The sequence below is a fragment of the Bos taurus genome, chromosome 8 (assembly GCF_002263795.3).
Source record: "Bos taurus isolate L1 Dominette 01449 registration number 42190680 breed Hereford chromosome 8, ARS-UCD2.0, whole genome shotgun sequence".
NCBI lineage: Eukaryota > Metazoa > Chordata > Mammalia > Artiodactyla > Bovidae > Bos > Bos taurus.
Genome location: NC_037335.1, coordinates 38740554 through 38765443, shown reverse-complemented (window position 1 = coordinate 38765443; position 24890 = coordinate 38740554). Strand labels below are relative to the sequence as shown.

At 32.4% G+C, this 24890-nt stretch overlaps 1 protein-coding gene across 5 annotated transcripts in view; it reads right to left on the bottom strand.

The window, feature by feature from the left end:
- The window catches only part of KIAA2026, a 110388-nt gene that overhangs the window by 26548 nt on the left and 58950 nt on the right, over positions 1 to 24890 (bottom strand). For 4 of the 5 annotated variants that reach the window (XM_002689598.6, XM_024996119.2, XM_024996120.2 and 1 more), the window contains 3 exons: positions 23469 to 24886; positions 13496 to 13575; positions 5164 to 5253 (listed from right to left, as the gene is read on the bottom strand). In XM_002689598.6, the coding sequence (XP_002689644.1) occupies positions 5164 to 5253; positions 13496 to 13575; positions 23469 to 24886 (1588 nt within the window). The remainder of the gene's footprint in view (positions 1 to 5163; positions 5254 to 13495; positions 13576 to 23468; positions 24887 to 24890) is intronic. The other variant, XM_005209977.5, reaches the window with a different exon arrangement.

Below are 24890 nucleotides of genomic sequence, written 5' to 3'. Positions count from 1 at the left end.
ATATAAACATGTCATTAAGTGAGTGAAGCAAGTGTCTAGAAGTAGTGACTCCTGAATTTAAATAGCTTGAAAATCAAAGATCAAGTCTTTTATAAAAGGACAGGAGTCAGCCCAACCAATCCTGATTAAAGATTTATCCTCAGGATTGGGGAGAAAAAGCTTAAGCTCTAAAGTGAATTACTTGAGGATAAAGACTTTCAGCCTCTGAATATCATTACCAAGTTCCTTGGTGTTATGTACAGTACACAGACCACATACTCATTGAGGAAGTACTTATTGAGGAAGTATGTGCCTAATGAATAAGACTAGAATATGACAGGTAAAGGAACTTATTTATTATACAGGGTTTCCAAAAGGTTATTTTAATTTTTTGAAAGCTTTAAATGTGACTATTTAATGGCAAAGCATCTTCCCCCCCACAGCTGAGAGTTTTTTCAGTTTTGTTAACCTTTATCAAAAGATCTAGAATAAGAAAATAAGATACATAATGATATAATCATCAAAAACTTATTTAAGGATAATTTAGATATTACTGCAATCTCTGCATGACTGATACTTGAGGCCAGATAATTCTTTGTTGTGGGGGGCTATCATGTGCATTATAAGATTATACAATGTAGAATATTTTTAGTAGCACTACTGGCCTCTATCCATTAAGTGTCAGTACCACCTCTTCAACTATGTCAATCAAATATATCTTAAGACATTGCCGAAGTCTCATAGTAGGGGTGCAAAATCATTCCTCATTGATAACCACTGGCTTTTACAAAACTCTGACAAAAACTAGGGTGTAATCATCTTTGATCTAAGCTTCTGATTTCTCTAATGTTTGATCTAGTTAATGTACAGCCTTTGGTTAAGCAAGAGAAGTCCTATTATTATGAATTTAAATTATTTCAAGAACATAGTAAAGATTAATTTTATTCATGACTTGCAATTTCTTCCTAATTCTCTTAAAACATGTCTTACAAAAAAACTACGCTTTTTGACATACTGTAATTATTGTGTATATATTTTTGGATGTTTTTAAAAGTTAACAATTTCACAAATACTTCCATATAGTAACAATGATCTACAAATATTTTATTTTACCAGCCTTATGACATACCACTGTTAATATTATTGCTCTCTTTACTATGAGAGAGATACTGAACATAATATCATGTAAATTACTTTTGGGGGGATAGGGGAGTAGTGTGCAAATATGGGAGGATAAAAGTTAAATACTAACTACGACTACAGGACCAAAGAGTACAGACAGTTTTATAGCTTTTATTACATACTGAATATGAAATCTGGAAATATCTGAAGTCTTAAAACCTGCTCAGTGCTGAAGTGATTAACTGCTAAAAGGTGTATTAGAAAGATATGGTATTATATTTTAAATTTTAGTTTATCTATATTGACAACTATCATTTATCATGTCATAGTCCAGACAAGGTTTCTTTTATCTTTTTGTTTTCTGCCAAATGTTCACTTTTCCATATATCCCATCTCTACACTGACTTTTCATTATCAAAAAGACTGAAAACTCTTTTAAGATCTAAACAATACTATAAAACATAAGGAAGTTATGCAAATATGAGAGATTAGGGTCACTTGAAAAATTAAGAAATATAATAACCATTTCTGTATTAGTCTTATGAAAATCTATCAAGTTTGATTATTTATACAGCAAAAATGTTTAACAAATTTCAAATGTAATAGGATCAGGAAAATTTATCAATATCTTAGGTGTAAAACTATCTTTCTGGAAAACTAATAAATTTCCAAAGTACAACTTTTATCTCGATTAAACCCACAAAGATAAAAACAATAAAATATCACGATGTCTTTAGAGCACTAAAAAAACCCCCTATGATCTAAATAATAATGAGACAGACAAAAATTAAAGGATTTTGTCAAACTATATAATTCTATTTATCTCTGTCAGATGTCTCACTTTAAACAAAACTCAGGTAGGTAATTTGTATGGCACTGGAAGATGTAAAGGACATTGATTCCTCTTTGAATAAGCCTTTAAATGAAGTAATGGGATCAAGTGAACTAAAGTAAACTCAAGAAAATTAAATCATTTATTTCTCTCTTCACACTATAAATCATAAGTAGAATTAACTGTCCTGCAATAATGAGTAAACAATCCAGATTTTAAAAGACTAACTCTTCCAGTACAATGAGCAGTTTAATGGCAAAACCTCCAAGAGATTAATAAAGCTTTTTTAATGGAACATTGACCTGGATGAGGAAATGGGGTAATTCTTCCTTGTTGCTTTGGTAAGAAAAACATCTTGAAATGCCCTATAGAGAAGCTTCCCAAAACAACCAGGTGTTTAAATGAATCCATGTTAAAACCCTCTATCACATATGTAATTTCTATCTTTAGTAACAACATTTATGACAACCAAAAGTTTATATGGAATATATATCTTCTTTGTTTTTGAAGCCATTATTATGGATATGAAAGTTGATGAACAATAGAGTTGTTTTGACATTATTTTTCACAGTGATATCCTCTTATGAAGAACAATACTAATAACTTCATTTGTCTGGCAATGGTGAAGGAAGCTCACTATGCAAGGAATAAACAAAATGGTTATCACTACCACCAAGTTCATACATTTCATTATTAACAAAATCTCTCCAGTTCTTACCATGAGCCCAATTTTGACAATATGGCTACTTGCTCTGCAACCATCAGTTAGGGCAAGTAAATGGACACACACAAGAAATGACAGACTGACAATGAAGAGACAGAACAAAAGCAAGCAAACAAACAAAAACCTTCAAAACATATAACCTAAAGGCCTATCTGTGAATGTTTAATAAGAGTTACTGACATCAATAGATTTTTAGGGAATCAGTACAATTATGGATATTCATAATAATCCCTGAGTTATCAAGAAAAGGGTTCAATTATGCTCAGTATAGTACCAGGAGGCAGGGAAATCTTTTTCATTAAATGATTAAAGTAAGGATTTTAGTACTGAATGTTTAGGTTTTCTAGAAAATTCAGTTAAGTGGAACCCCTACTCCCAAATGATGACAAACGAGTATTCAATACCAACATAAAGTTCAATAAAGCTTATCATACTCAGTATCAGCTTTTGTAAAAAATAAGGAATGACACTGAGATGTAAACTTTTACTATTCCTTTATTTCTGCCCATTTTATTGATTAAGATAAGTATTCATGAAAACAATTTTTTAGTCAGTTTATTTTAGGGCAAGTAGCCTGTATACAGATAATCTCAATTATTCCCAAAAAGTAAAGTTCAAACAATTTCTGTTTCTTAAAGAGCAGAAAACATATTTTAAAACTAATATGCAAATACCAAGGGTTATGGACGTGTCAAAAATTTAGAGACACAAAACCTAAACAATTAAAACCTATATATAACCTAAAATTTTCTGATAAACATACCCCTAAGTATTATAGAGTCAAATATTTGTAATTTATATTTTCTTTTACTCTTATAATTACTTCTGTGAAGGAAGGCAATATGCTAATCCCTTATACTACCAATGGAAATGAGGTGGATGGCTTATAAAAAAACTCTAGGATGCTTGCAAAAGTCTTTTTGTCTTACACTACATAAGTAAGCACATAAGCCTATTATGCTTTAAACTATCCATTAAAAACAAAATCCTAATTTATAATATGAGAACAAATTAAGATGAATGTTATTGTTTAACTGAAGCTAATAAAAAATAACAAATTTACTTAACAGAATTCTGTTTAGAGTCATGAAGCATGGACAAGTCACTAAAAATAAATGGCTTCTGCAAAAAAAAAACTTTAAATATCCTGATCAAAATTTTTTTTTCCTATTAAATAATAGAATCACTCCTTTAAAAACATACACACAAAATACATTAAAAAATACTGGTTGAGGAAAAAATATTTTAATATAGTTTGAGAAATATATCACAGAGGTTGTTTTAAAACATGTAGGGTTCATTCCACACCAAGAGACTGCTGACGTATTCAAAACAAAACAAAGCAAAACAAAACAGATAACCTCTCACAGTCTTATAATGATCTAAACCATTTTTAATGGAAATAATCCTAAAATAAGTTTTCTGCATTCTCAGATTATATATTGTACACAAAAATGTATTGAACATGATGCTTTCTTAATGCATTTGATAGCTGTCCTTATCTTATCTCTTAGATTATAGCCAATAGTCTCAGGGGTATCATGTGGGATACTTCTGAAATGCTTAAGGCTGTTTTACCTCTGTATTAAATGATCTCAGAGTACTTTAATTTCCTTCCTTCAGAGTGCTACCAATATGTCCTTTCTGAACAACATATAAAATGAGTATTACAAATCTGCTGATATGAATGAAGCTTGCTGTACCTCTAACCTTATTATCATACACAATTCTAGATTAACAGGTTCTGAACAAATTCCTAAATGTGGTTTCATGACATTCCTGAGGCATAAAATAAAGAGATTTTTAAAAATAGTGACTGATTTTTTTTTTCAATGCTTAAAGCCTTCTCCATTTATTTATTGGTGTTTGTGTTTCAAATCTATGATATAATAGAACTATAAGTGTCAGTTAAATGGGTATTACTGATTTAACAAATAACATAATTGAGTGTTTTACCAAGTGCTGGGTGAATAAAAATAAAGCCCTTTATACTCTATTCTCTCAAAAACAGTTAAAAGCGAAGGTAAAGGTTAATTGTGAATTTAATATAGTGAAAGTTAAAAGAAGACCTTTAGATGCTAAAGGTTCTTAAGATATACTGTTAAGCATGGATCAAAAACATCTGGGGCAAGATTAAATAATTTACATGTTATTTACGTCAGAGCTAATCCATTAAATGCATATAATTATTAATTAAGAATATCTGTAAGGCAAGCACTACCCCAAAACTACCAGTCAGAAAACAACCAACCAGTATATTGGGAAATACATAAAACTAAACCTGATAGAAACCAGGCAAACAAAATTAATTTACTTGCCCCAGCACCATGTTTGTCTACTAAAAGTGAAAACTAGACCACATAGGAAAAATAAAAGAAACATCTTTCTATTTTTCAAGCAAATTTATATGTAATTCAGGACAACAAGATTTAAAAAGGCTTTAGAAAAAGCAGGAATAAATTTTAATGCTGACAATAATAGATAGAACTTTTGGATCAACACCTACCGATTTTTTTCTATTGTTTTCCAGATCTTTGAGTTCATTCTCGATTTTTGTGATTAATTCCCTGAGTTCATCAAGATTAGTGCAAATAAGCTAAAATAAAACACAAAAACACAGCTTGATAACACATAATATAAAACACCCAAAATGTGGTAACAGAAGTTGTTTTAACACACATTGAATTCACAATTATTTGTCTTTGTAACAGTAAAATGCAAAGAAAGCTCCACAGTTGATATTTTAAAAGATATTTACTTGTTATGATGTATGAACTTCAGGCTTAGTATAAAATTAGCTGAAATTTCAACATTGGTGGTTTCATCCCACATCCCCATCTTTCAGTTTGTTTTATAATCCAGGTTTTTTTTTTTTTTTTTTAAACATTCTTAACTTTCATCCCAGAATGACAAAGATCTGGAAACTCACCCTAGATTTCACAAGTTACTGGATCACCTTTATGAAATGTTTCATCAAGCAGTCTCTGAGCAGGTGAATAAATGCACCCCTGGAGAACTATTGTTTTACTTTTGCTTTGGTTGCTAACTATATAACAAATTGTATCATTGCTGTTGGGACTGCTAATAAAGAGGGGCTCCAACTATATGAATATATTGAAAGAAGTTAATGAAATTAAGTATACATTCTTTATATGGTCTTAGTAGTCTTTAATAAAACCAGATCCAAAGATAGCATCTATTGCCTTTCATAACTGCGTGGTTCACCTTATTTCGCTTTGGTAATATTGGCAAATGGTCAAAACAATTGGTCTTTAGTTATTAATTAATAATCAAACAAGTTTGGCTTAACTGCTAAATATTTAAACAGTGAAGCATTGGCAACATAACAAAAATATTAGTAACTACATTTTAGATCTTGTAAAATTATACTGAATGTTTCAATCAGTTTGATAATATTCAACTTGTTTTCTAAAATAATTTAAGCTTATAGTTTAAAAAATCTGTCGTGAAAAAGAAATAGAAGATTTCTAAAACAGAACTGCAATCACATACAGGGGAAAAGTTTTAGATTTAATGAAAGTCTTATAATGTGTAATACTGTATAAATGAAAAAATACTATACTTATAAAGCTATTAATTCATCATTAATTTTTTATTAGTTTCATGTTTTTAAAATTCATTAATTTCTGGTAAGGGCACTGTTTTCCTAAAAGGCATATTTTCTTTTAAAAGAAAATGAACAAAAACACAAAGCAAAAGAGGACTACAACAAGATCATTCCTAGTGACAACTATGTGACAAAAATGGGAGACTAGGAGCCTCCACACTTTAAGTTGAACCATATGAAACGCTGATATGCCTTTGATCTACAAAAAAGACAATACGGTTCAACTGAATAGACTAAGAAAGAATTATCACAGGTAATATAAATTATACTTAGTATTAACAATGATTAGAAACATCTACATAATTTCAAACTCACAGAACTGACAAAGCAGGGAAAACATGTATTTAGGCAACCCAAATTAACAATTTCAGAGTAGAAAACACCAGTAAAACAACTAAATAGTAGGATATTGCTGCTGACACATTATACACATTTGCCTTTGCTAAATCTACAATTATGGAAGAAATGCTGATGTAAAGTGGCTAATTACGTAAGTGCCTTTAGAACTAGATAATGTCTTCAACTTCTATCATATCAATAAAGCCTCAGAACCATGTTAGCCCTACACCAGGTTTCTAGTAAGTGCTCAATGGGAACTAAACTTGTATAAACTGCTATTATGACTACCATGTCAAATTTGCCATGGAACTTTCAAATGGTTACACCCCTTTCACTGAACTTGGTGTACTAGGTTAATGACATGCTCATTTGTACATACGGCAAAGCTCAGAGCAATTTTCACTTGCATTTAGCTGTCTCATTATACATGGAGTAAAGGTACATTTTCTTTGTACTTTGTAGAAACTTACAGTAACAATGAAAATATATACCCCTATACCTGAACACATCCTAAAAAATTTAAGATCTTTTAATTAGCAATTAGTCATGAGATCAGAAAATATTTATATTTCATTTAAGGAAACAACATAGTTTTGAAGTCAAACTAGGAATTATTTCTATACCTTAAGAGCTATATATTAAAAAAATACTTTCCTAGTTAGCAAGCTGTATTAAATCAGTGCTTCTCAAACTTCAATGCACATAAGAGTCACTTGGGAATCTTGTTAAAATGAGGCTTTTGATTTAGTAGGTCTGAAGTGGGACCTAGGATTCTACATTTGTAACAAGTTCCAAGGTATGGGCTGCAAATCTCACATTTTTGGGCAATTATGTACTAAATGATTATGAATTACAAATCTGCATGGTCACAGAAACATTTGGTAGTATGGAGCTAAATGAGTACAAAATTTAAAAAGATTTATCTTCAAATAGGGGATGGGATACTGAATTAAAAGCACAATGTTCAATGTTAATGCACAAACATTCCTTAAATGCCATGATTCAAACATAAATTTTACTGAATTTGAGGGTTAAATATTTTTAGCAATATTTACTTTGAACTTATCTTGAAGTGACTTAATACCTACCTCACAATTTATACTCTTTAAATACTAATATATACCTCCCTCTACATATATATGTAATATGTAATACATATACTCCAAATATAGAGTCAAGTTATTAGAAAATTCTTGTATGGGAACATTATTCTAAATTTGTTACTTATCATTTTGAGGTTATATTTTGAGGGAAAAATAATTATTTATGTCATAATTATCATTTTGAGGTTATATTTTAAGGGAAAAATATTTATGTCAATTCTGTCATTTATACATTCTTTACAAAGTAAGGTCTGTGTGTGTGTGGCCTTTTTTGTGCGTGTGTGGGCTTTAAACTCAGCTTAATTTCAAATGATGCTTTTAAAAATAAAATAAATCCAATAAGAAAAGTTCACTTTAATAAGGAGAACATAAATTTTTTTGAACAAAGCAAAAACACCTTATTAAGACCTCCTTCTCATTACCTTAAATTTGGGGGGAAAAAAAAAATCTAGGGCTTAGTGCCTGCAAAGGTGAAAGAAAGCTCCACAGCAGCTTGGATTATAGTCAGGACACACTGCCAACAGTCAAAGAGAAGGTTTTCAGTCATACTGCAGAAGGTTAACAAGAAGAGTTTTCTCTCCCAGGAAGAACCTCTTCAAGGTTGTTAAACTCTCCTTCAAATTAATCTTTCACTTGGTGCAACTCGTGACAGTCACAAAATCATAAATTTTACAGCTGAAAGGGACCAAAAGAAAAAAAAAAAGTAATTTGGTCCAAACCTTGGCCAAGGCTAAAGAGGGGTATCTCCAATTCACACACAAGCTAGTTTAACAGAGATTAAGTGACCAAAGATGACACATTCATAGAGGAATACCATGGAACCTAGGACTCCTCTTCCTCTTACATCATATTCTTTAAGGGTTCTCTCTAAGCAAAATAAAACAAATTAAAAAAAAAAATCTAACAATAATTTGAACGTGTATTATAGTTTTGAGCTTCACAGGTGGCGCCAGCGGTAAAGAATTCGCCTGTCAGTGCAGGAGCCGTAAGAGATGCAGGTACTATTCCTGGGTGGGGAAGATCCCCTGGAGAAGGGAATGGCAACCCACTTCAGCACTGTCGGTAAAATCCCATGGACAGAGGAGCCTGGTGGGCTACGGTCCATGGGGTCGCAAAGAGTCAGACAGGACTGAACGACTGAGCACCATGTTATAGTTTTAGGAATTAATTTATATCTAAGCTTTCATATCTATTAAATTTAAGTATTAAAAGGCCCTCTCTCCAACTCAAGAAGCAGATATGTGTGTATATAGTCTATAGAAATAAGTGTATATGGTGGAGAAGGGGAGGTCCTGTAGAGATCAAAAGAATTCCATAATCACATCTCAGAAAAATTACAAAGTAAATCACTATTTTAAGCTACATATTATGTCCTTCAGGTATAAATTCAATAGGTTTGAGAGATATTTACTTTATTTGTTCCAAAAAGAACGTAAGTAAGATAGCATACAAAAGTAAAACAATATGGTAAATTACATTAAAAAGCAAAGGGAAATGCAGAGAAGTCAAAATGAATAGGTCCAAATAAAATGGGTCATGTTCACTACCATTCTAATAAAACATTCCAATAATTTATTATAAAGTTATAAGCAAAAGACTAAATGCATGGTGTAAATTCAAAATCTATATTATATTTAAACTAAAATTATATTGACATCTGTTAAAATTATTAGGACAGAACATTCCTTTCACTTCTTATGATCATTCAGAAATAATGACTACTTCAAAACCTGCAAATAAAGATATCATGAGCAACATGACAAGTCTGATTAATAAATCAAAACATTTTTATACCACTATATGAGTAAAAACTGGTGTTTCTCTCAAGGTACAATATATAAAAACAGAAAAAAATTTCAGGGGGAAGTAAAAGTCCATGATGTTAAAAGTGAAATAAAAAGCTGAAGCTGAAAATACTCATTTTAAGAGGCAGCAATTCAAAATAACAATATAATCAAAAGGTCCTTAACTCTGTGAGGCAGTTAAATTCTAATTTTAATTTTGATCCCAAATTGTCACATTGAGGATAGTACCTTATTTCATATCCCTTAGTTTCTCCATTGCTTAAATGGAGCAACAGTGTTTTTTTCAGAGGTATGTTAAGGATCATTGAGTTTATGGTTATGCTAAAAAAAAATACTTCTATATAAATCTTAGTCAACACCTGGATTCTGGATTTTCTCTGCAAAGAAGCCTTTAGAATAAATCACACACATGGAATAGGAGCAAGCACACATGACATGGAATATGTAGGTTACCAATAAAAAGCAGAGTCATGGTACCTAAGTCTCTTAATTTTAAAACTGTATTTTATTGAGACTTGACAAACTATGTTTTAGGAATACTTTCTATGACTCTGTTATAACTGTGCACAAAAAGAAAATTCACATAATATTAGGCTTCTCTTTCAAATATTAAACATATTAATATTCTTGGTAAAAGTTAACTTTATTAAGAAAATAAATATTCACTTTTCAATCTAACAGCCTTCCTTGTGCTACAAAACTGATATAGAAAAACAAAAAAATAGTCCAGTCAATTTAACAAAGTAATCAGTAAAATTGTTAAATCTGACACAAAAGCTTAAATCACCAACAAGTGCTGATGACTAAAAATATTTCCTGACTTTTTGAAACTATTGCTAAGTAAAAACATGGCAACTTCCCCTATATGCCAAATGTATAACTCCTGATAGCACTATAGTAAGGAGGGCTAAGCACAGGTTTTCCCTCTAATATAATGATGCAAATACTACTACTTGGTTTTTTACTTTTCAAATACTTGTAGGCTTAATGATGAAATGTGACCAAATCTGAGACTTAATCCAAGCTCTTAAGTTGCTGGGTAAAGTGGTAAAGGTCAGTAATAGATGCTCTTTAACCAATAATTAATTGATTTTCCTACTCATACAGTACTGTCTGAAGCATCTGACATGCTTATTTAAAAAATAAGATAATAAAACATTAAGTTCTATCACTTAATCCTGACAACAACCTTATGAGGTGGGAACTATTATTATTATTACTCCATTGTACATATAAGGAATTAGAAGCTTTGAGCAGTTAAGTAAGTTACAGAGTTAGTGCTAAGATGGCATTCTAACCCAAGTAGCCTGGTTCCAGAATCCACATGCTTAAGTACTATCCAGATTACTAATATCTATCTAGATCCTCTGAACCAAGGATGGACCATTACAGGATGAAATCCAGGATTTTTCATTTTTAGTAAAAGTATAAGTTTCTTTTTATGCCATTGAACATTTGAGAACCACTGATATAACACCTAGGAAAAACTGGTACAGATATGGTCAGTCTCATTATAATATACACACAAATATAAATACAACAGGCCTTTGACTGTTTACAGTGTATACTTTAAATAGGAGTGGGATGATTATGTCTTGTCCTGAGGTATAGGTATCACTTGTTTATATGAATAAACATGGATTCTTCCTGAAGCAAACAGGCTTACACATTTCATCTAGCTAAAAAAAAATCAACAACTATCAAATTAAAAAGTAGTTGAGGTCAAAGACAGGATTTACTTTTTCAATTCACCAGAACCTTAAAAAAAAAAAAAAAAAAAAACTTTATGCAATTTAATCCCTGGACATGTTTCTGAAGTACTAAATGTCATATTGTTAGAGCTTTTTGAGAAAGAAATAAATTCACTTCTTTGTTTTATAATAATCAGTTTTCTTACATGTGGGAAGAATAATTAAATAATTAAATCAAATAGTTAAAGAAACTATCACAGAATTATTCTGAAAGGCAAAACTATAAGTTCTGCATGTAACAACAAAGTTTACTAGTGACTAATATTATCTCCTATTCTTTGCTTATTTGAAGCAAATGACCTATTTCTTGGAAGATGGCTGTCAATTTTCTTTCTCAATACTACCATGGTATTTAAATTATAAATTAGGATAAGAACACCTGTTCTCATAAGTCTATTCCCCATCCCCAGCCCCACCCACCACCAACACACAGCCCTGCCCTCTTTCCAGAAAACCTTAAGAGCCAGGAAGAGGATGTTGTTTATTTTAAACAGTTCAATTCAGCAAAACATGTACTTTTGACCTTCAGTTTCTGAGTGGTAAGCAAATGGTCAGTAACTAACTAAAAGCATCACTTAAGACAGTGTTTTTCATACTTTTTTGCCCAGAACTCATGGTCAAAAATACATTTTACACTGCATGTCAGTAAACACACACAATGGAAACCAAAGTTTTATGAAATAACATTACCTTTACTATATTTGACACACTCTTAAAATTTCTATTTTAACTGTGTTAGCTTAAAAAAGAAATTCTGGCCATGTAATATACTAAATTAATTTTCATGCCTCACTAATGAGTATCACCTTCAATTAAAAAAAATATGCAGTGTTACTTACTACATATAAAAATCATCCATTTAATATAGGGATGAAGGCAAATATCAACAATGGACCAGATTTGTCTTGAGATTCATATTCCCAGGATAAATACTTTGAGGTATTAAGGAAAAAAAATAAGTGGGAGAAGCACGAAATCAGTGGAAGAATGAATAACCATATACTATTGTAGCATTAAATAAGGCGCACAAGCAACGGTAGAAAGGTCTCTAAATAAACAGTAAATACTTTTTTTTTCTTTTTACTGAATATGCTGGAACCAGGGTTACTTTATATAAAAGGATTCTGTAGAAATTATTCATCCTAAGGATGTCATTAAAAATATTCTAAAATACTAAGAGAAAAACATATCTATTTTCTTTATTGTTCATTTAAAAGTATTAAATTTGACCAGTTATTAACTTCCACTAAAAAAAACACTTCTAAAATAGAAATTTTACTTAAAAAAAAAAAGGATGTGTCTACATTTTTGGATATACATAATTGTTAAACTCATATTACATATTATCAGTATTTTCACGGTTATTACTCTTTCATTTTCTTCTTTGTTACACTCACAGAAATTCATTTTAACATCACTTATATTTTTTGGAATTGTTAGTTTTATAATCTAAACCAACCAGAAATAGATAGGACACACTACTACAAGAAAATTTTTAGAGAGTCATTTGTTGTAGAAAACTCATCTTTTATAAAGTAGAAAATAAAAATATTATTTAATTAAGGTAAACTTCTCTGCTTATTCCAGTATCAGCTTCAAACAGAAAACTCTTGACATAATCACACAGCAAAACATAAAAGTACTTTTTTTCTTTTTGCAGAAATGTTTAAAAAACATTCAGTTAATATTCTCTCTGAAGTTCATATATAGCTGTGTTAAAAAAAAAAAAACCCTGTTTTTTAAGTTAATAAATCTATCATTTCTACAGTGCCCAAATAAATTAAAATAGATTATCTAGGCAATATTAGCATGTACAAACTAGAGTTTGTTCTTGGAAGACTTTCATTTACACATTTATATTTATGTGTGTGTGTGTGTGTGTATATATGTATATACACACTCATACACTGTACGCTATACTGTACTTAACAGTTTAACATATTTCTATTAAACCACTTCTATAAGATAGCATAGCATAAAAAAACCACAGATTTTTTTAATATCAAGACAAAAAGAGAGGTAAAAATTTCTGAAATACTAGCAGATTAAATCATTGCTATGTCTGCACTTGCAGGGAAAAAGTCATAGTTGGAAATATTTCATTGAAGTATTGTGTGTTATGGCAGAATTTGGCCAGTCTCTTGAGGAACAACATAAACACAGATATAAAAAATTAAACTGAAAAACTTTGAGACAAAATTCAAACATTTACCTGAAATTCTGGTACAGTAGGTGACTTTGTGACAGTTTTCCTCTTCTTTGTGATTGCTTTTTTAGATATGGATTTTTTTCCTTTCAAGATTAAAAGAGAAAAGCTTCATAATGCTGTTTATAGCATTTCATTAACAAAAAGCAAATTACATAGAACCTTGAAAGTTAAATTATAACTAACAGATGGCTTCTAGTGAGTCAAATAAAAATGATGAATCAAAACAAGCCCCAGCAAAAGCAAACATCAAACTATAACTACCCATAACAGACATATTAACAAATGGTGTTTTCTTAACAGCCAAACTATTATAATCTCTAATGTGTTGCACGGTACCAGAATTTATTACAATAAGATTTGGAAAATAAAAAGTCATATTACTACTGCTTAGTTAAAATATAACTCACAACTTAAAATGAGGTTACATAAGGGGAAAAAAAAACCTTACCTTTAACAACGACTTCTGTAGTCAGGAACTTGTACAGAACTATACTCTGAAGACTATGGTCTTTATTCAACCTAATGTGAAAATCCTCTCAGTAGCTTAGGAAACAAGATTTTCCTTCTATCTCTTTAGCTCTGCACTCCCCTAATGGGCTGCTGTTGGCAGTATTCAATAACCAATTTTAAAACAAGGTAAACATTTCCCTTTAAAGTGCACCTCATCATTTGCGCAATCAGAAACCACAGGGAAAAATAAATCCATAATCTTAAAGAATTTCAGTTTATAGCATAAAGTATATATAATCTATAATATGTATTTACACAGACTAAAGAAATACATGCATACATACAGCCTTTATCTTATTTTAGTAAGGAACATATTAAAGTAAATGTTTTTCCCCATTTATAATTGGCAAAATCAATTAATAAATTATTTACTTAACAAACACCAGATACAGTACAATTTATGGGGACAACAAAGAATTATAAAATGGAAACCCTGCCCTCCAAAAGTTTACAATGTAAGGGAATAAAAAATTAAAGTTAATTTTAGCTCACAATCATTTGTATGCTAAAATCAGTTTAAAAACTACTATTTTTTCAAAAGAGAAAACTGCTATACAATAATCTCTATTGTTCTTTTCTAAATATTTTAATAGGTATGATGATTTTGCATGAAAACAATCAATCTGATCGCAGCATTTTATTCAAGTCATAAGTACATTCTAGTTTACAATATAGTTGTATTTTCTTTTGTATTTGTAAAATCAGATCACAGAACTATAATTTGAATCATTTCTAACTGACTCAATAGAACCCAAGTATACCACACTTGAACTACTGCAAATTTTCAACTGCTGAGATTCACAAGGGTTTTAGTGTTTTGTTCTAATAGGTAACAACCTGCTACTGACTTTTGCTTTTAATTAAATTTAAGAACCTAACATATATTTTATTTTCTCATTATTCTTATTTGCTTATGTGCTCACACAGTACAAATATTAGAACTAAATTTATACAAAAATAGGTATATGGGTGGGCTGCTTTAGCAATATCCGAGAAGTGATTCCCAGGTGGTGCTACTACTAAAGAATCCACCTGCCAGTGCAGGAGATGGAAGGGACATGGGTTCAATCCCTGGGTCCAATCCCTGGGTCCAGAAGATCCCCTGGAGGGGGAAGTGGTAATCCACTCCAGTATTCTTGCCTTGAAAATCCTATGGACAGAGGAGCCTGGCAGGTCCATGGGGACCACAAAGAGCTGGATATGACTGAGCACTATCATACTATATAACACAGCTAATAACTGACTTCTAAACTGGGTGCAATAGGTAACTCTCAAGTGGACTGATGAATCTGAACACCAAAATCTCTCTCCTCTGAGACATGCTACCTTTACTGTTACTGAAAGTTTACAGGAAAAGATTTAATTGCTTGCTGACTTAGGACAGTTTGAAGGAAATGAAATCCTTCCTCATTCCTATTCCCCACCCCTCAGAACGCCTCTAACTAGCTTTTTAAAAATAATTTGATTTTGTATTTACTAATTTGTAAGCACAACAGAGGACGTTTTTGATATTTCCAATCAATCTGATATTATTGCCACAGAGACACTAAACTTAGGTAATAAATTCTCAATTAACTCTAACAACCACTCTATTTGAATAAATTAAGCAGCTGAGGTGGTTACTGGGTACCTCCTTTCATCATGTCATTTAGATAACTTAAATGTTATTAAGAAACTGGAAGTAGTATTGGGAGTTTTGGAACTACCTACCTGGATTGGAATTTCAGCTCTAACCACTTACAAGCTGCAAGACCTTGAGCAAATTATTTTATTTCCTTGTGCAGCTTCACAAAACAGGGATAATAATATTACCAACTCTGTGAGAATTATACAAGTTAAAGTATGCTAAGAGCTTAGACTACTATTAGGCACAGGGTAAACCATCAACACATCATTAGTGGTTCTCATCTGCCTTAGATACGTTGTGGTAAGAGTTTAAACAAAATGTTAATTTTTTTTAACCTTCAATTTATTTTATTAACTTACTCCTTCATTTTAATTCTTCAACTTTGTACATTTATCAATTAATGTAACACTATACAGTGTTACAATTATCTGTTTACATGTTTCTCTTCCTTACTAGATTGGGAATTACTGACAACAAAAATCCCATTATTCATTTTGTATACAAGTTAAGATCCTTAAATATAAGAATCCTACTCTTCATCAGAAATGTTCAGTCTGGGGGTAGGAAAAGGAAGGCAGGTAACTGTTTACAATTCTGAGTCCATTTTATAATGAGGAAAACACAGACAAAGAATTTAAATAATTTACACAATTTACCAAAGAGTGTCACAACATGACCTAGGAATGGTAGTAAGGAAACTAACATTTATTGAGTGCTTACTATGTGTCAGACACTTAGTAAGGTGATACATAAATTATCTCAGTTAATTCTCAAAGAAACCTTCCAAGGTAGGCAAAACCTCCATTTTAATGTGGGATAAATGAAGATCAAAAGGTTCTTAACTTACTTAAGTGTTACACTATAATAAGTAATCCCCACAGCCAGGGACTCTTTAACTCCAAAGTTCATGCTCTTTCCATTATGTAATTCTAACCTCTTAAAAATCATAGTTACCATTTATTGATTCCTACCATGTGCCAGGCACCATGCTAGGTACCACGCATTTGCTATTCCATTAATTTTTGTGAAACTACAGCCAGATAAGTATTAGCTCATTTTTCACAGAGAAATAAACAGGCTATAATCAGGTAAATAAATTAACAGAGAACTTATAACTAATATGCACTGAAGCACCTATTTGTACTAGATATGTCTCACTTCAAAGCTGTGCTCTTTTTATGGTAAAATACTGCATTTTTTCAGACTTTCTGCAGGGAAGTAATTTGTATTTGACTGGTTTCAGAACATTCCTTTAATTAGGGTTATAAGATTTGCATATTCACTATTACTTAATATCTTTGTCCTCAGTGGAACAATGGCATTAAAACAGGTATAATATCATATAAGAAATGAATCGCCAGTCCAGGCTTGATGCAGGATACAGGAAGCTTGGGGCTGGTGCATTGGGATGACCCAGAGGGATGGTATGGGGAGGGAGGTGGGAAGGGGGTTCAGGATGGGGAACACGTGTACACCTGTGGTGGATGCATATTGATGTATGGCAAAACCAATACAATATTGTAAAGTAAAAAAAAATAATAATAAAAAAATAAAATAAAACAAAGTTTCCTGTATTCATCAATAAAAATTAACTGTTACTGTTCATTAACTATTGCTTTTAAAATGGAGAATGGAATACTATAAAACCACACAGCCTTTATTTGGTAATCTGTTTTTGCTCCAGGGCAACCTACTCCAGTATTCCTGCCTGGGAAACCAATGGACAGAGAAGCTGGCAGGCTACACAGTCCATAGGGTCACAGAGCTGGAAACGACTAAAAAACAACAAGCTATATAGAGGGCAAGTTACATACTCCCCCCACCCCAGGGGGCTTACTTGATCATACCCAGAGTTTTACACCCATTGCCCTAAGTCACCTGGTCTCATAAAATATAACTGTCAAAAGTCAATTTAAAACATACAAAGAATTTCAACACAGTTCCTGAGCCTAAAACATAGACATGGCAAAAAGTATCAACATGCACCTCAAAATGGAAAAGGAAACCTAAATATGGCTTCCTAACTAATGATATAAGCACAACCTAATGAAGTTTTTAAAAATTATGCTTAGATCAGCTCTAGAAGGAAGCCTAACTTAACAGGGAAAGATAGAATTAAAAATACAGATTTACACTATAACGTAGGCATAGAATTGTAGTCATCAAGAATAAGGAGATACACTTCATCAGAAAAATTAAGGTGACTATCATTCCCAATCCAACTCTTTCCTCCATCTCATTCTTCATTTTTACCTTCACCTGGTATCCCTGCCTGTATTCACTCCTTGGCTCCTTGAACTACTAAGACTTCCACTTCAATGCTCCTAGATTCAGCACTCTCATGTTTAAAAACTATTCAACACACATACTTCTATCTCAGTACTTTCATTTTAGGGATCCTGATGTGAATGAATACTAAGACACTGATCACTACTAAGACACTGATCACTGTTAAAACTGGAAACCCAAGGGCATTTGTATTATCAGCAATTCTGGTAAGAGCCTGTTAGACTGTAAAGTCATAGAAAGTCTAAATATGATTTTTATTTACTAAATGTCCATATGTTGGCTAATATATTCTTTTTAAGTTGGCATTTTACTTTTATTTATTTATTGTAAGACTTAGATGAGACTTAAAAGGCTTAGAATAGTGCCTGGTACACAGTAATCATTGTAAGAGTATTGGGTTTTTGGGGGTGGGGGAAGTAGAAGGCATTAAAATAAAAGGCCATGGAATATAATAAATTCTTTCACTTCTGTATCTTGGCATCTTGAATTGGTTCTGTAAGAATTTTCTCCATAAAGACACATATCTATACTAATATTAACAGAGAATTATACAACTGTTTCAAAAATACGGGCCTGGGTTTATTTGATTATACAATATAATCAAATATTGTAGATTACATTACTTTCTCAGTCATTCCCTATAACCAGCTCATTACTTTTTATACATTTGATATATTTTATTTCAACCTCATTTCCCAGACTGCATTCCTGGTTCAATTATCTAAAACAGCACCACAAACCCAGAAAGAGATCATCCCCAAATAGCATATTTCCATCATTCAAACGGCTTCTAAATCGTCAACTTTCAACTTTTTCCTTAAGTTCTTCTCTAATTACTCTACTTTTTCTCAGTGAAACTTTGCTTATTTACACCTCCATGGTTTTGCTCACTTATTAACCACTTTCATCTACCCAATCCCCCTTATTCTTCAAAGTCCTTCATCCTCTATAAAATCATACTATAGAAAACATTGATTTATCCTCTCTGACCTTTGATTGTATGGTCTTTACTGTATACTTAACAATTATTAAATGAGGCTATTTACTAATTTGAATCTTAATTTCTTCACTTACAACACTTGTCCTGTTTATTTTAATTGGTTTAGATGAACTACACAAAATGATTTGGTTGAAAATAATGACCCTGTAAGTAGGGAAAAAACCTTCCAAACCAAATGGGTTGAAATAAATAACTTAAAAATACCACAAGCTTTTTCGTAACAGTCAGTGTACTGTGAATCATTTCTGTTTATTTTTTCAGGTTTTATAAAAAATCCTCTCATTTTTAAAATTTATAACTCATTTCAGTCAACTATATTTGCTCTATACAATCTACAACAGTATGTTACTGAAAACAACTGAAATGTCCATTAAGGAAGCTAATTAAATGAACTACACAATACACATAACAGAATCCTAGGCACTCATTTAAAATGATGGTACAGAGATCTATTTATTGCACAAAAATGTTCGGTAAACTGTCATGTGGGCAAAAAAGCAGACTGCAAAATGGTATGTATAGTATAATCCTACTCAAAAATAAAAATGCTTTGAAAGAATAAAAAAATACATGTTAAATGGTAAATCTTAGTTACTAATATATCTTGGAGAATCATATTATGTGTGTTAATTTATTCATTCAATAGATTCCTACACAATGTGTTAGTTATTGTGCTAAGTATTAGGGAGCAAAACCAAAAATAATCCTTCTATTCTCAAGGATGTTATAGAAATGAGGGGAGACAAGCATCAAAATAACCTAGAAATAAATGCAACTATTAAGAATAAATTTTATAAATAAGTATTATGAAGGAGAAGTATCTGGTGCTGTAAGTATGCATAATTGGGAAAATGACAATGTTTTTATATTCTATAATGTTTCTAAGAATAAGGAACAGGTTTAAATAACTGAAAATAAATTCAAAATTTACAAGGCAGAAAGAGGGCTTCCCTGATGGCTCAGTTGGTAAACAATCCACCTGCCAGTGGAGGAGACACAGGTTCAATCCCTGGTCTGGGAAGATTCCACATATTGCGGAGCAACTAAGCCTGTGCACCCCAACTATTGAGCCCATGTGCCCTAGAGCCTGTACTCTGTAACTAGAGAAGCCAGTGCAATGAGAAATCAGTGCACTGCCACTATAGAGTAGCCTCCGCTTGCTGCAACTAGAGAAAAGCCTGCACAACAATAAAGACCCAGCGCAGCCATACATAAACAAATTAAAAACAAAATTATATTTTAAAAAAGCAGAAAGAAAAGTTTAATTCTGAAAATAGACTAAAATGTTTATGGGTCACAAAACTGCCTCAGTGCACTAAAATTAGCAAATCATTTTCACCCAATTTGTCTTTGTGCCTTCTACTAAAAATCATCTGCCATTACAATAAGAAGGTTTTACTGAACTAAAGATTCCAAAATTTCAGGTATGTGTAATCAACAGAAAATGGACCAGGTTGACTACATAAATCCAGACCAACCACATTTAGCCCACCCTAAGTAGAGATTCATAAATCAGCCATGGATGACACAGCTTATCCCAAAACATATTCTACAGCAAGGGTCCCCAACCCCTGGGCCTCAGATTGGAACCGATGCAGGGACAGGTACTGGGTCTCGGCTTGGTAGGAACTGGGCTGTACAGAGAGTGGCAAGTGAGCAAAGCTTCCTCTGCCACTGCCCGCCCCCCTCCCCATTACCACGTGACCCATCACCCTCCCCAGCTACTCCCACCCTTGTCCATGGAAAAAGTGTCTTCCCTGGTGCCAAAAACTGCTGTTCTACAGAATATTATTACTTGAAAAAAAGTTCTGTATTCAAGTAAACTTGAAAAATACTAGGTTAAACAAAACTAAACAGTTTTCTTCAAGATTTTCTGGAGTCCTTAATACACCAGCTTAGAATCATATATGTGTAATTCTGAAGTCCAAAAGTCTCTGAAAACTAAAATTTTAAAAACAGCTTATATCAAAACATGATAAAGTGTTATGAGGTTCTTTATAGTCTTCATCTCATTTAGACTATCCATACATTTTCCTGTAGAAATTATACATTTGATTACAGGGGTTGCCCTAAGGTCCACTGGGGATGTTATTTAATAAACATTACATGCATCCGTATACCCTTCTAAAATCTGAAAATTTCTGAAATATCTGGTACAAAGTTTTATAAGCTGCATTGTGGACCTGTATTAATGCAAAATGTGAATCTATAAGAGGAATAGTTCCCAAACCTATGACCATGAGGTTCACTTTTAAAAAGAGTAAGAAAGAAAACACTGGATTAGGATATGCCCAAAACCAACTATAAAAGGCCCCAATGTCACATATTTAATAAAAAAAAAAAAGCTCAGGGCAAAGTCTCAGAAAGACAAGTATACAGAATGATATAAAACAAATGTTTTGTTGTTATATCATTTTATGTAATGCTGTTATGACAGTAAGAAGTTTAGTGTCCAATGAAGAAAAATAATTGGTCTATGCTTACTCAGTACTAACAAGGAAGAGGAAAACTGTATTAGCCAGATCCTAGTATTTTTGTCATTGAAAACTGACTTTCTAAAATTTGCTCTGAAGAAAAAAAGAGAAAGTGTATAGGCAAGTGCATTATTTTCTTCTACTTCATGCTGCAAGCCTTTTCTTCCCAACAACAGGCTCTGAGAGCGTGTACAAGTACTCACTGAATTTGGTTTCGAGTTTTTTTTCATATACTTGTCTAGAATGGGACATGCATCTCCCACAAATTTTATATCTGACCTACACACACTCTGAACTTTCATTTAAAAAATGTAGCAACACTTTGTGTGTTTACAATATAAACTCCTTTTAAATCAATCCTTAGGAGCTAATGTTTTTCTTCTGCAACTGGTAGTCTGTATAGGAGCTACATCAATATCTATTCTATAAACCATCATAAATAAGTCATAATTACATTTGAACACCTGAATCGTAGGTCATAAATGAACACTTAAAAGGTTTTAGGTAACAATGGTATTAATAAAACTATATACTTTAGAACTGAAAAAAGTTTTTAAATTTAAAAATATTACTTACTATTTTAGAGGCTAACATTTCAAAGAGAACTTGGCAAATCAGTCAAAATAAATTTATATAGCCTAATGGATTGCTTATAAAATTTAATGGATTTATGACTGAAAGTTACCTTAAAAAAAAAACTGTACCTTTTTATCATATAGATCATTGTGGATCACTCTGCAATTTTTAGTTCAACAAATTAAGCCTGTTCTTGATAGTAAATTTTATACTATTTCTTTATCAATTATATATTACATACACATTTTAAAATATTTAATTATATTTAAAGATTTTAAACAACTAAGGTATAACAACAACTATATCAACTAAATAAAGTTCACTTCCCTCATTTGCCAACTCATTAAGTTATTGTCAAATCTTAATTATCTTTGTTACTGAGGGAAAGAGTAAAAAACTGAAACCCACAAATGATGATAAACCACAACCTGTTTCAGTAAAACATTCAAGCTTCTCCCAACCCAGCAACATTTTCTTAGGGTTAATTAAATGAAGCTTTTATCTCATCTATCCTATTGGTAACTGAGACAGAAATTGATTAAATGGCAAACAACAGGAAAAGCAAAAGCACCTGAGTAATTTAAAATGCAGTGCAATCACTCACTGAAAACTTTATTCGTAAGATTTTCTTGTTGTTAACATTCAAACAGGCTTGTGACAAATAGAGTGAGTACTTAAATTTGGTGTAAGACAAACTTACAAATTCTTAAAACAAATAAGCTTCATAAGTTATTAAAGTAAAGTAGTCGCTCAGTCGTGTCTGACTCTTTGCAACCCCGTGGACTGTAGCCTACCAGGCTCCTCTGTCCATGGAATTTCACAGGCAAGAGTACTGGAGTGGGCTGCCATTTCCTTCTCCAGGGACTCTTCCTGACCCAGAAATTGAACCTGGATCTCCAGCATTGCAGGCAGATGCTTTAGCATCTGAGCCACCAGGGAAGCTCATCGTAAGTTACTAAGTTGATGTAATTTTTTCCTTATAGACATTTTTTTCTGGATATGAAAATATATACTAAGAGAACTTTTCAGAGTGCTAAATATATATAATATGGGAAAAAACTAGGACCCAGAAAGATAATCTAACTTGCCTTGGTTTAAGAAGCTAGTTGCTATGAACTTTTTGTTCTAGGAATGATAGCTCCTGATATCAGTGCTTTGTCCATTGCACAGAACTGCCCTTAAGCTGGGGAAAAAACACTTCTTAAAAAGGATGGCAAGGATCACTTATGGAGAAACTGGTCCAGAGAATGTTCAAAGATTTTCAACTGAGAATTAAATTCAAATGTATTACATTGGTATTTTGTTGTTGCTAATACGTAAAACCTCTTCTGCTCTGGGTTTTAATTATGGGGACTAATATAAAACTTGACATTCATACACACACACACACACACACACAATATATTTCATTATGTCAATCAGAGCCTTCCATGATGCCTAATTGAAAGAACTACTTGAAGTATGCTAAAATGTAATCGTTGCCCATTTGTGTCAGCTTACCAGATTTGTGCTTCTTGTGTTTTGCTTTCTTTTTGATGATCAGTAACTTATTCTGGATCTCAGGTTTGTAAGACTTGAATGCAAGGGAATGAAGACTTTCACGCTTTCTCTGTAAGTTTTCATTCAAAATATCTTTCAATTTCTTTTTTTTCTTTTTCTTCTTTTTTGCCCTCATTTTAGTTAGTTTGAGTTTCTTGTGGCTCTGCAGTGACTGTTCTAATAGAATATCCCTTACAACTTTGTGGCAGTTAATGTCTGGATGATCACTGTGGCTTCCATTTACATGTATCTGGCAAGATTTCAGAGCATTTTCTTTTAACGGACTGGGTTCAGGCTTTACTCTGGAAGCTTCACCATATTTTTCCTGATTTTCTATAAACCTTATTTCACCTGGACTGAGAGGCTCTCCAAAGCTAGTAACCTCCCCTGGACTTCCTGGTTTCTCTAAATTTTCTTTACAACAATCAGTTATATTCATTTCACAGGGCCTGCGAATTCTAATTTCACAGTTAGAGTTCACTTCCGTTTCAACAGAGATGTCATGATTATCTAAGTTCATTTTAGCAGGGCAGCAGGTTGGATCAAAATTAATTTCCTGCTCTTTCCTGAAGGCAGAGGGCAGGCCTTCTCTACTACACCTATGCTCTCCATTACTTGCACTAACATAGTCACACTTCAATTTCTCCAGTTTAATCCGAGGTACTCTTTGTATTTTAATGGGTGGAATTGGAAATTCTGGGGCCTGAAAAGGTCTTTGTTTGTAAATCCGTACATCTGCACCACAGAACTGTGGAAAATGTACATAAGCATTCTCCAAATAATCATAACCAAGAATAACTTCCCTGCATTCATGAATAGGTTGACCAAGTACAGCATCTTGAACTTCCTTTTGTGTTTCATACACAAAGTCACAAAGACCCTTAAGTATCCATACTTTTTGGTAGAAAGGTAGCTCATGAAAAGGTTTTTCTTCCAATGGATTAACTTCTCCAAGAACTTTAAAAAACTGAGGACACAACCCAAGTTTTTCAGCACAGTTGTCAGGATTTTCTGTCTGCCCTACAGCCGTGTACCACTGCTGCACTTTCTGTCTCAGTGCTGCTTCCCAGGTCCTATAAGGCAAAGTAGGTCTTCGATGTAAGGTAGGTCTGCGATGGGGAGGACTTAATAGAGAAGTCATTATTTTAGATAGAAAAGCATTACATTGAGGCATCAGAAGACAACGTTCCAATTCGTAAAAGACTATTTCTGGCAAATTTAAAATTTGCTGGGCCAAACAAAGGAAATGCCCAATAGCTGGAATTTCCCACATGGTCTCCATACAAGTTGGAGCTGCTTGAGCTAGAAGTTTTCTTTCCCATTCTTCTATTTCCTTTTGACTAGCTTCTTCTGCTTCTTTTCTTTCCTGCTCCCGAAGCCTAA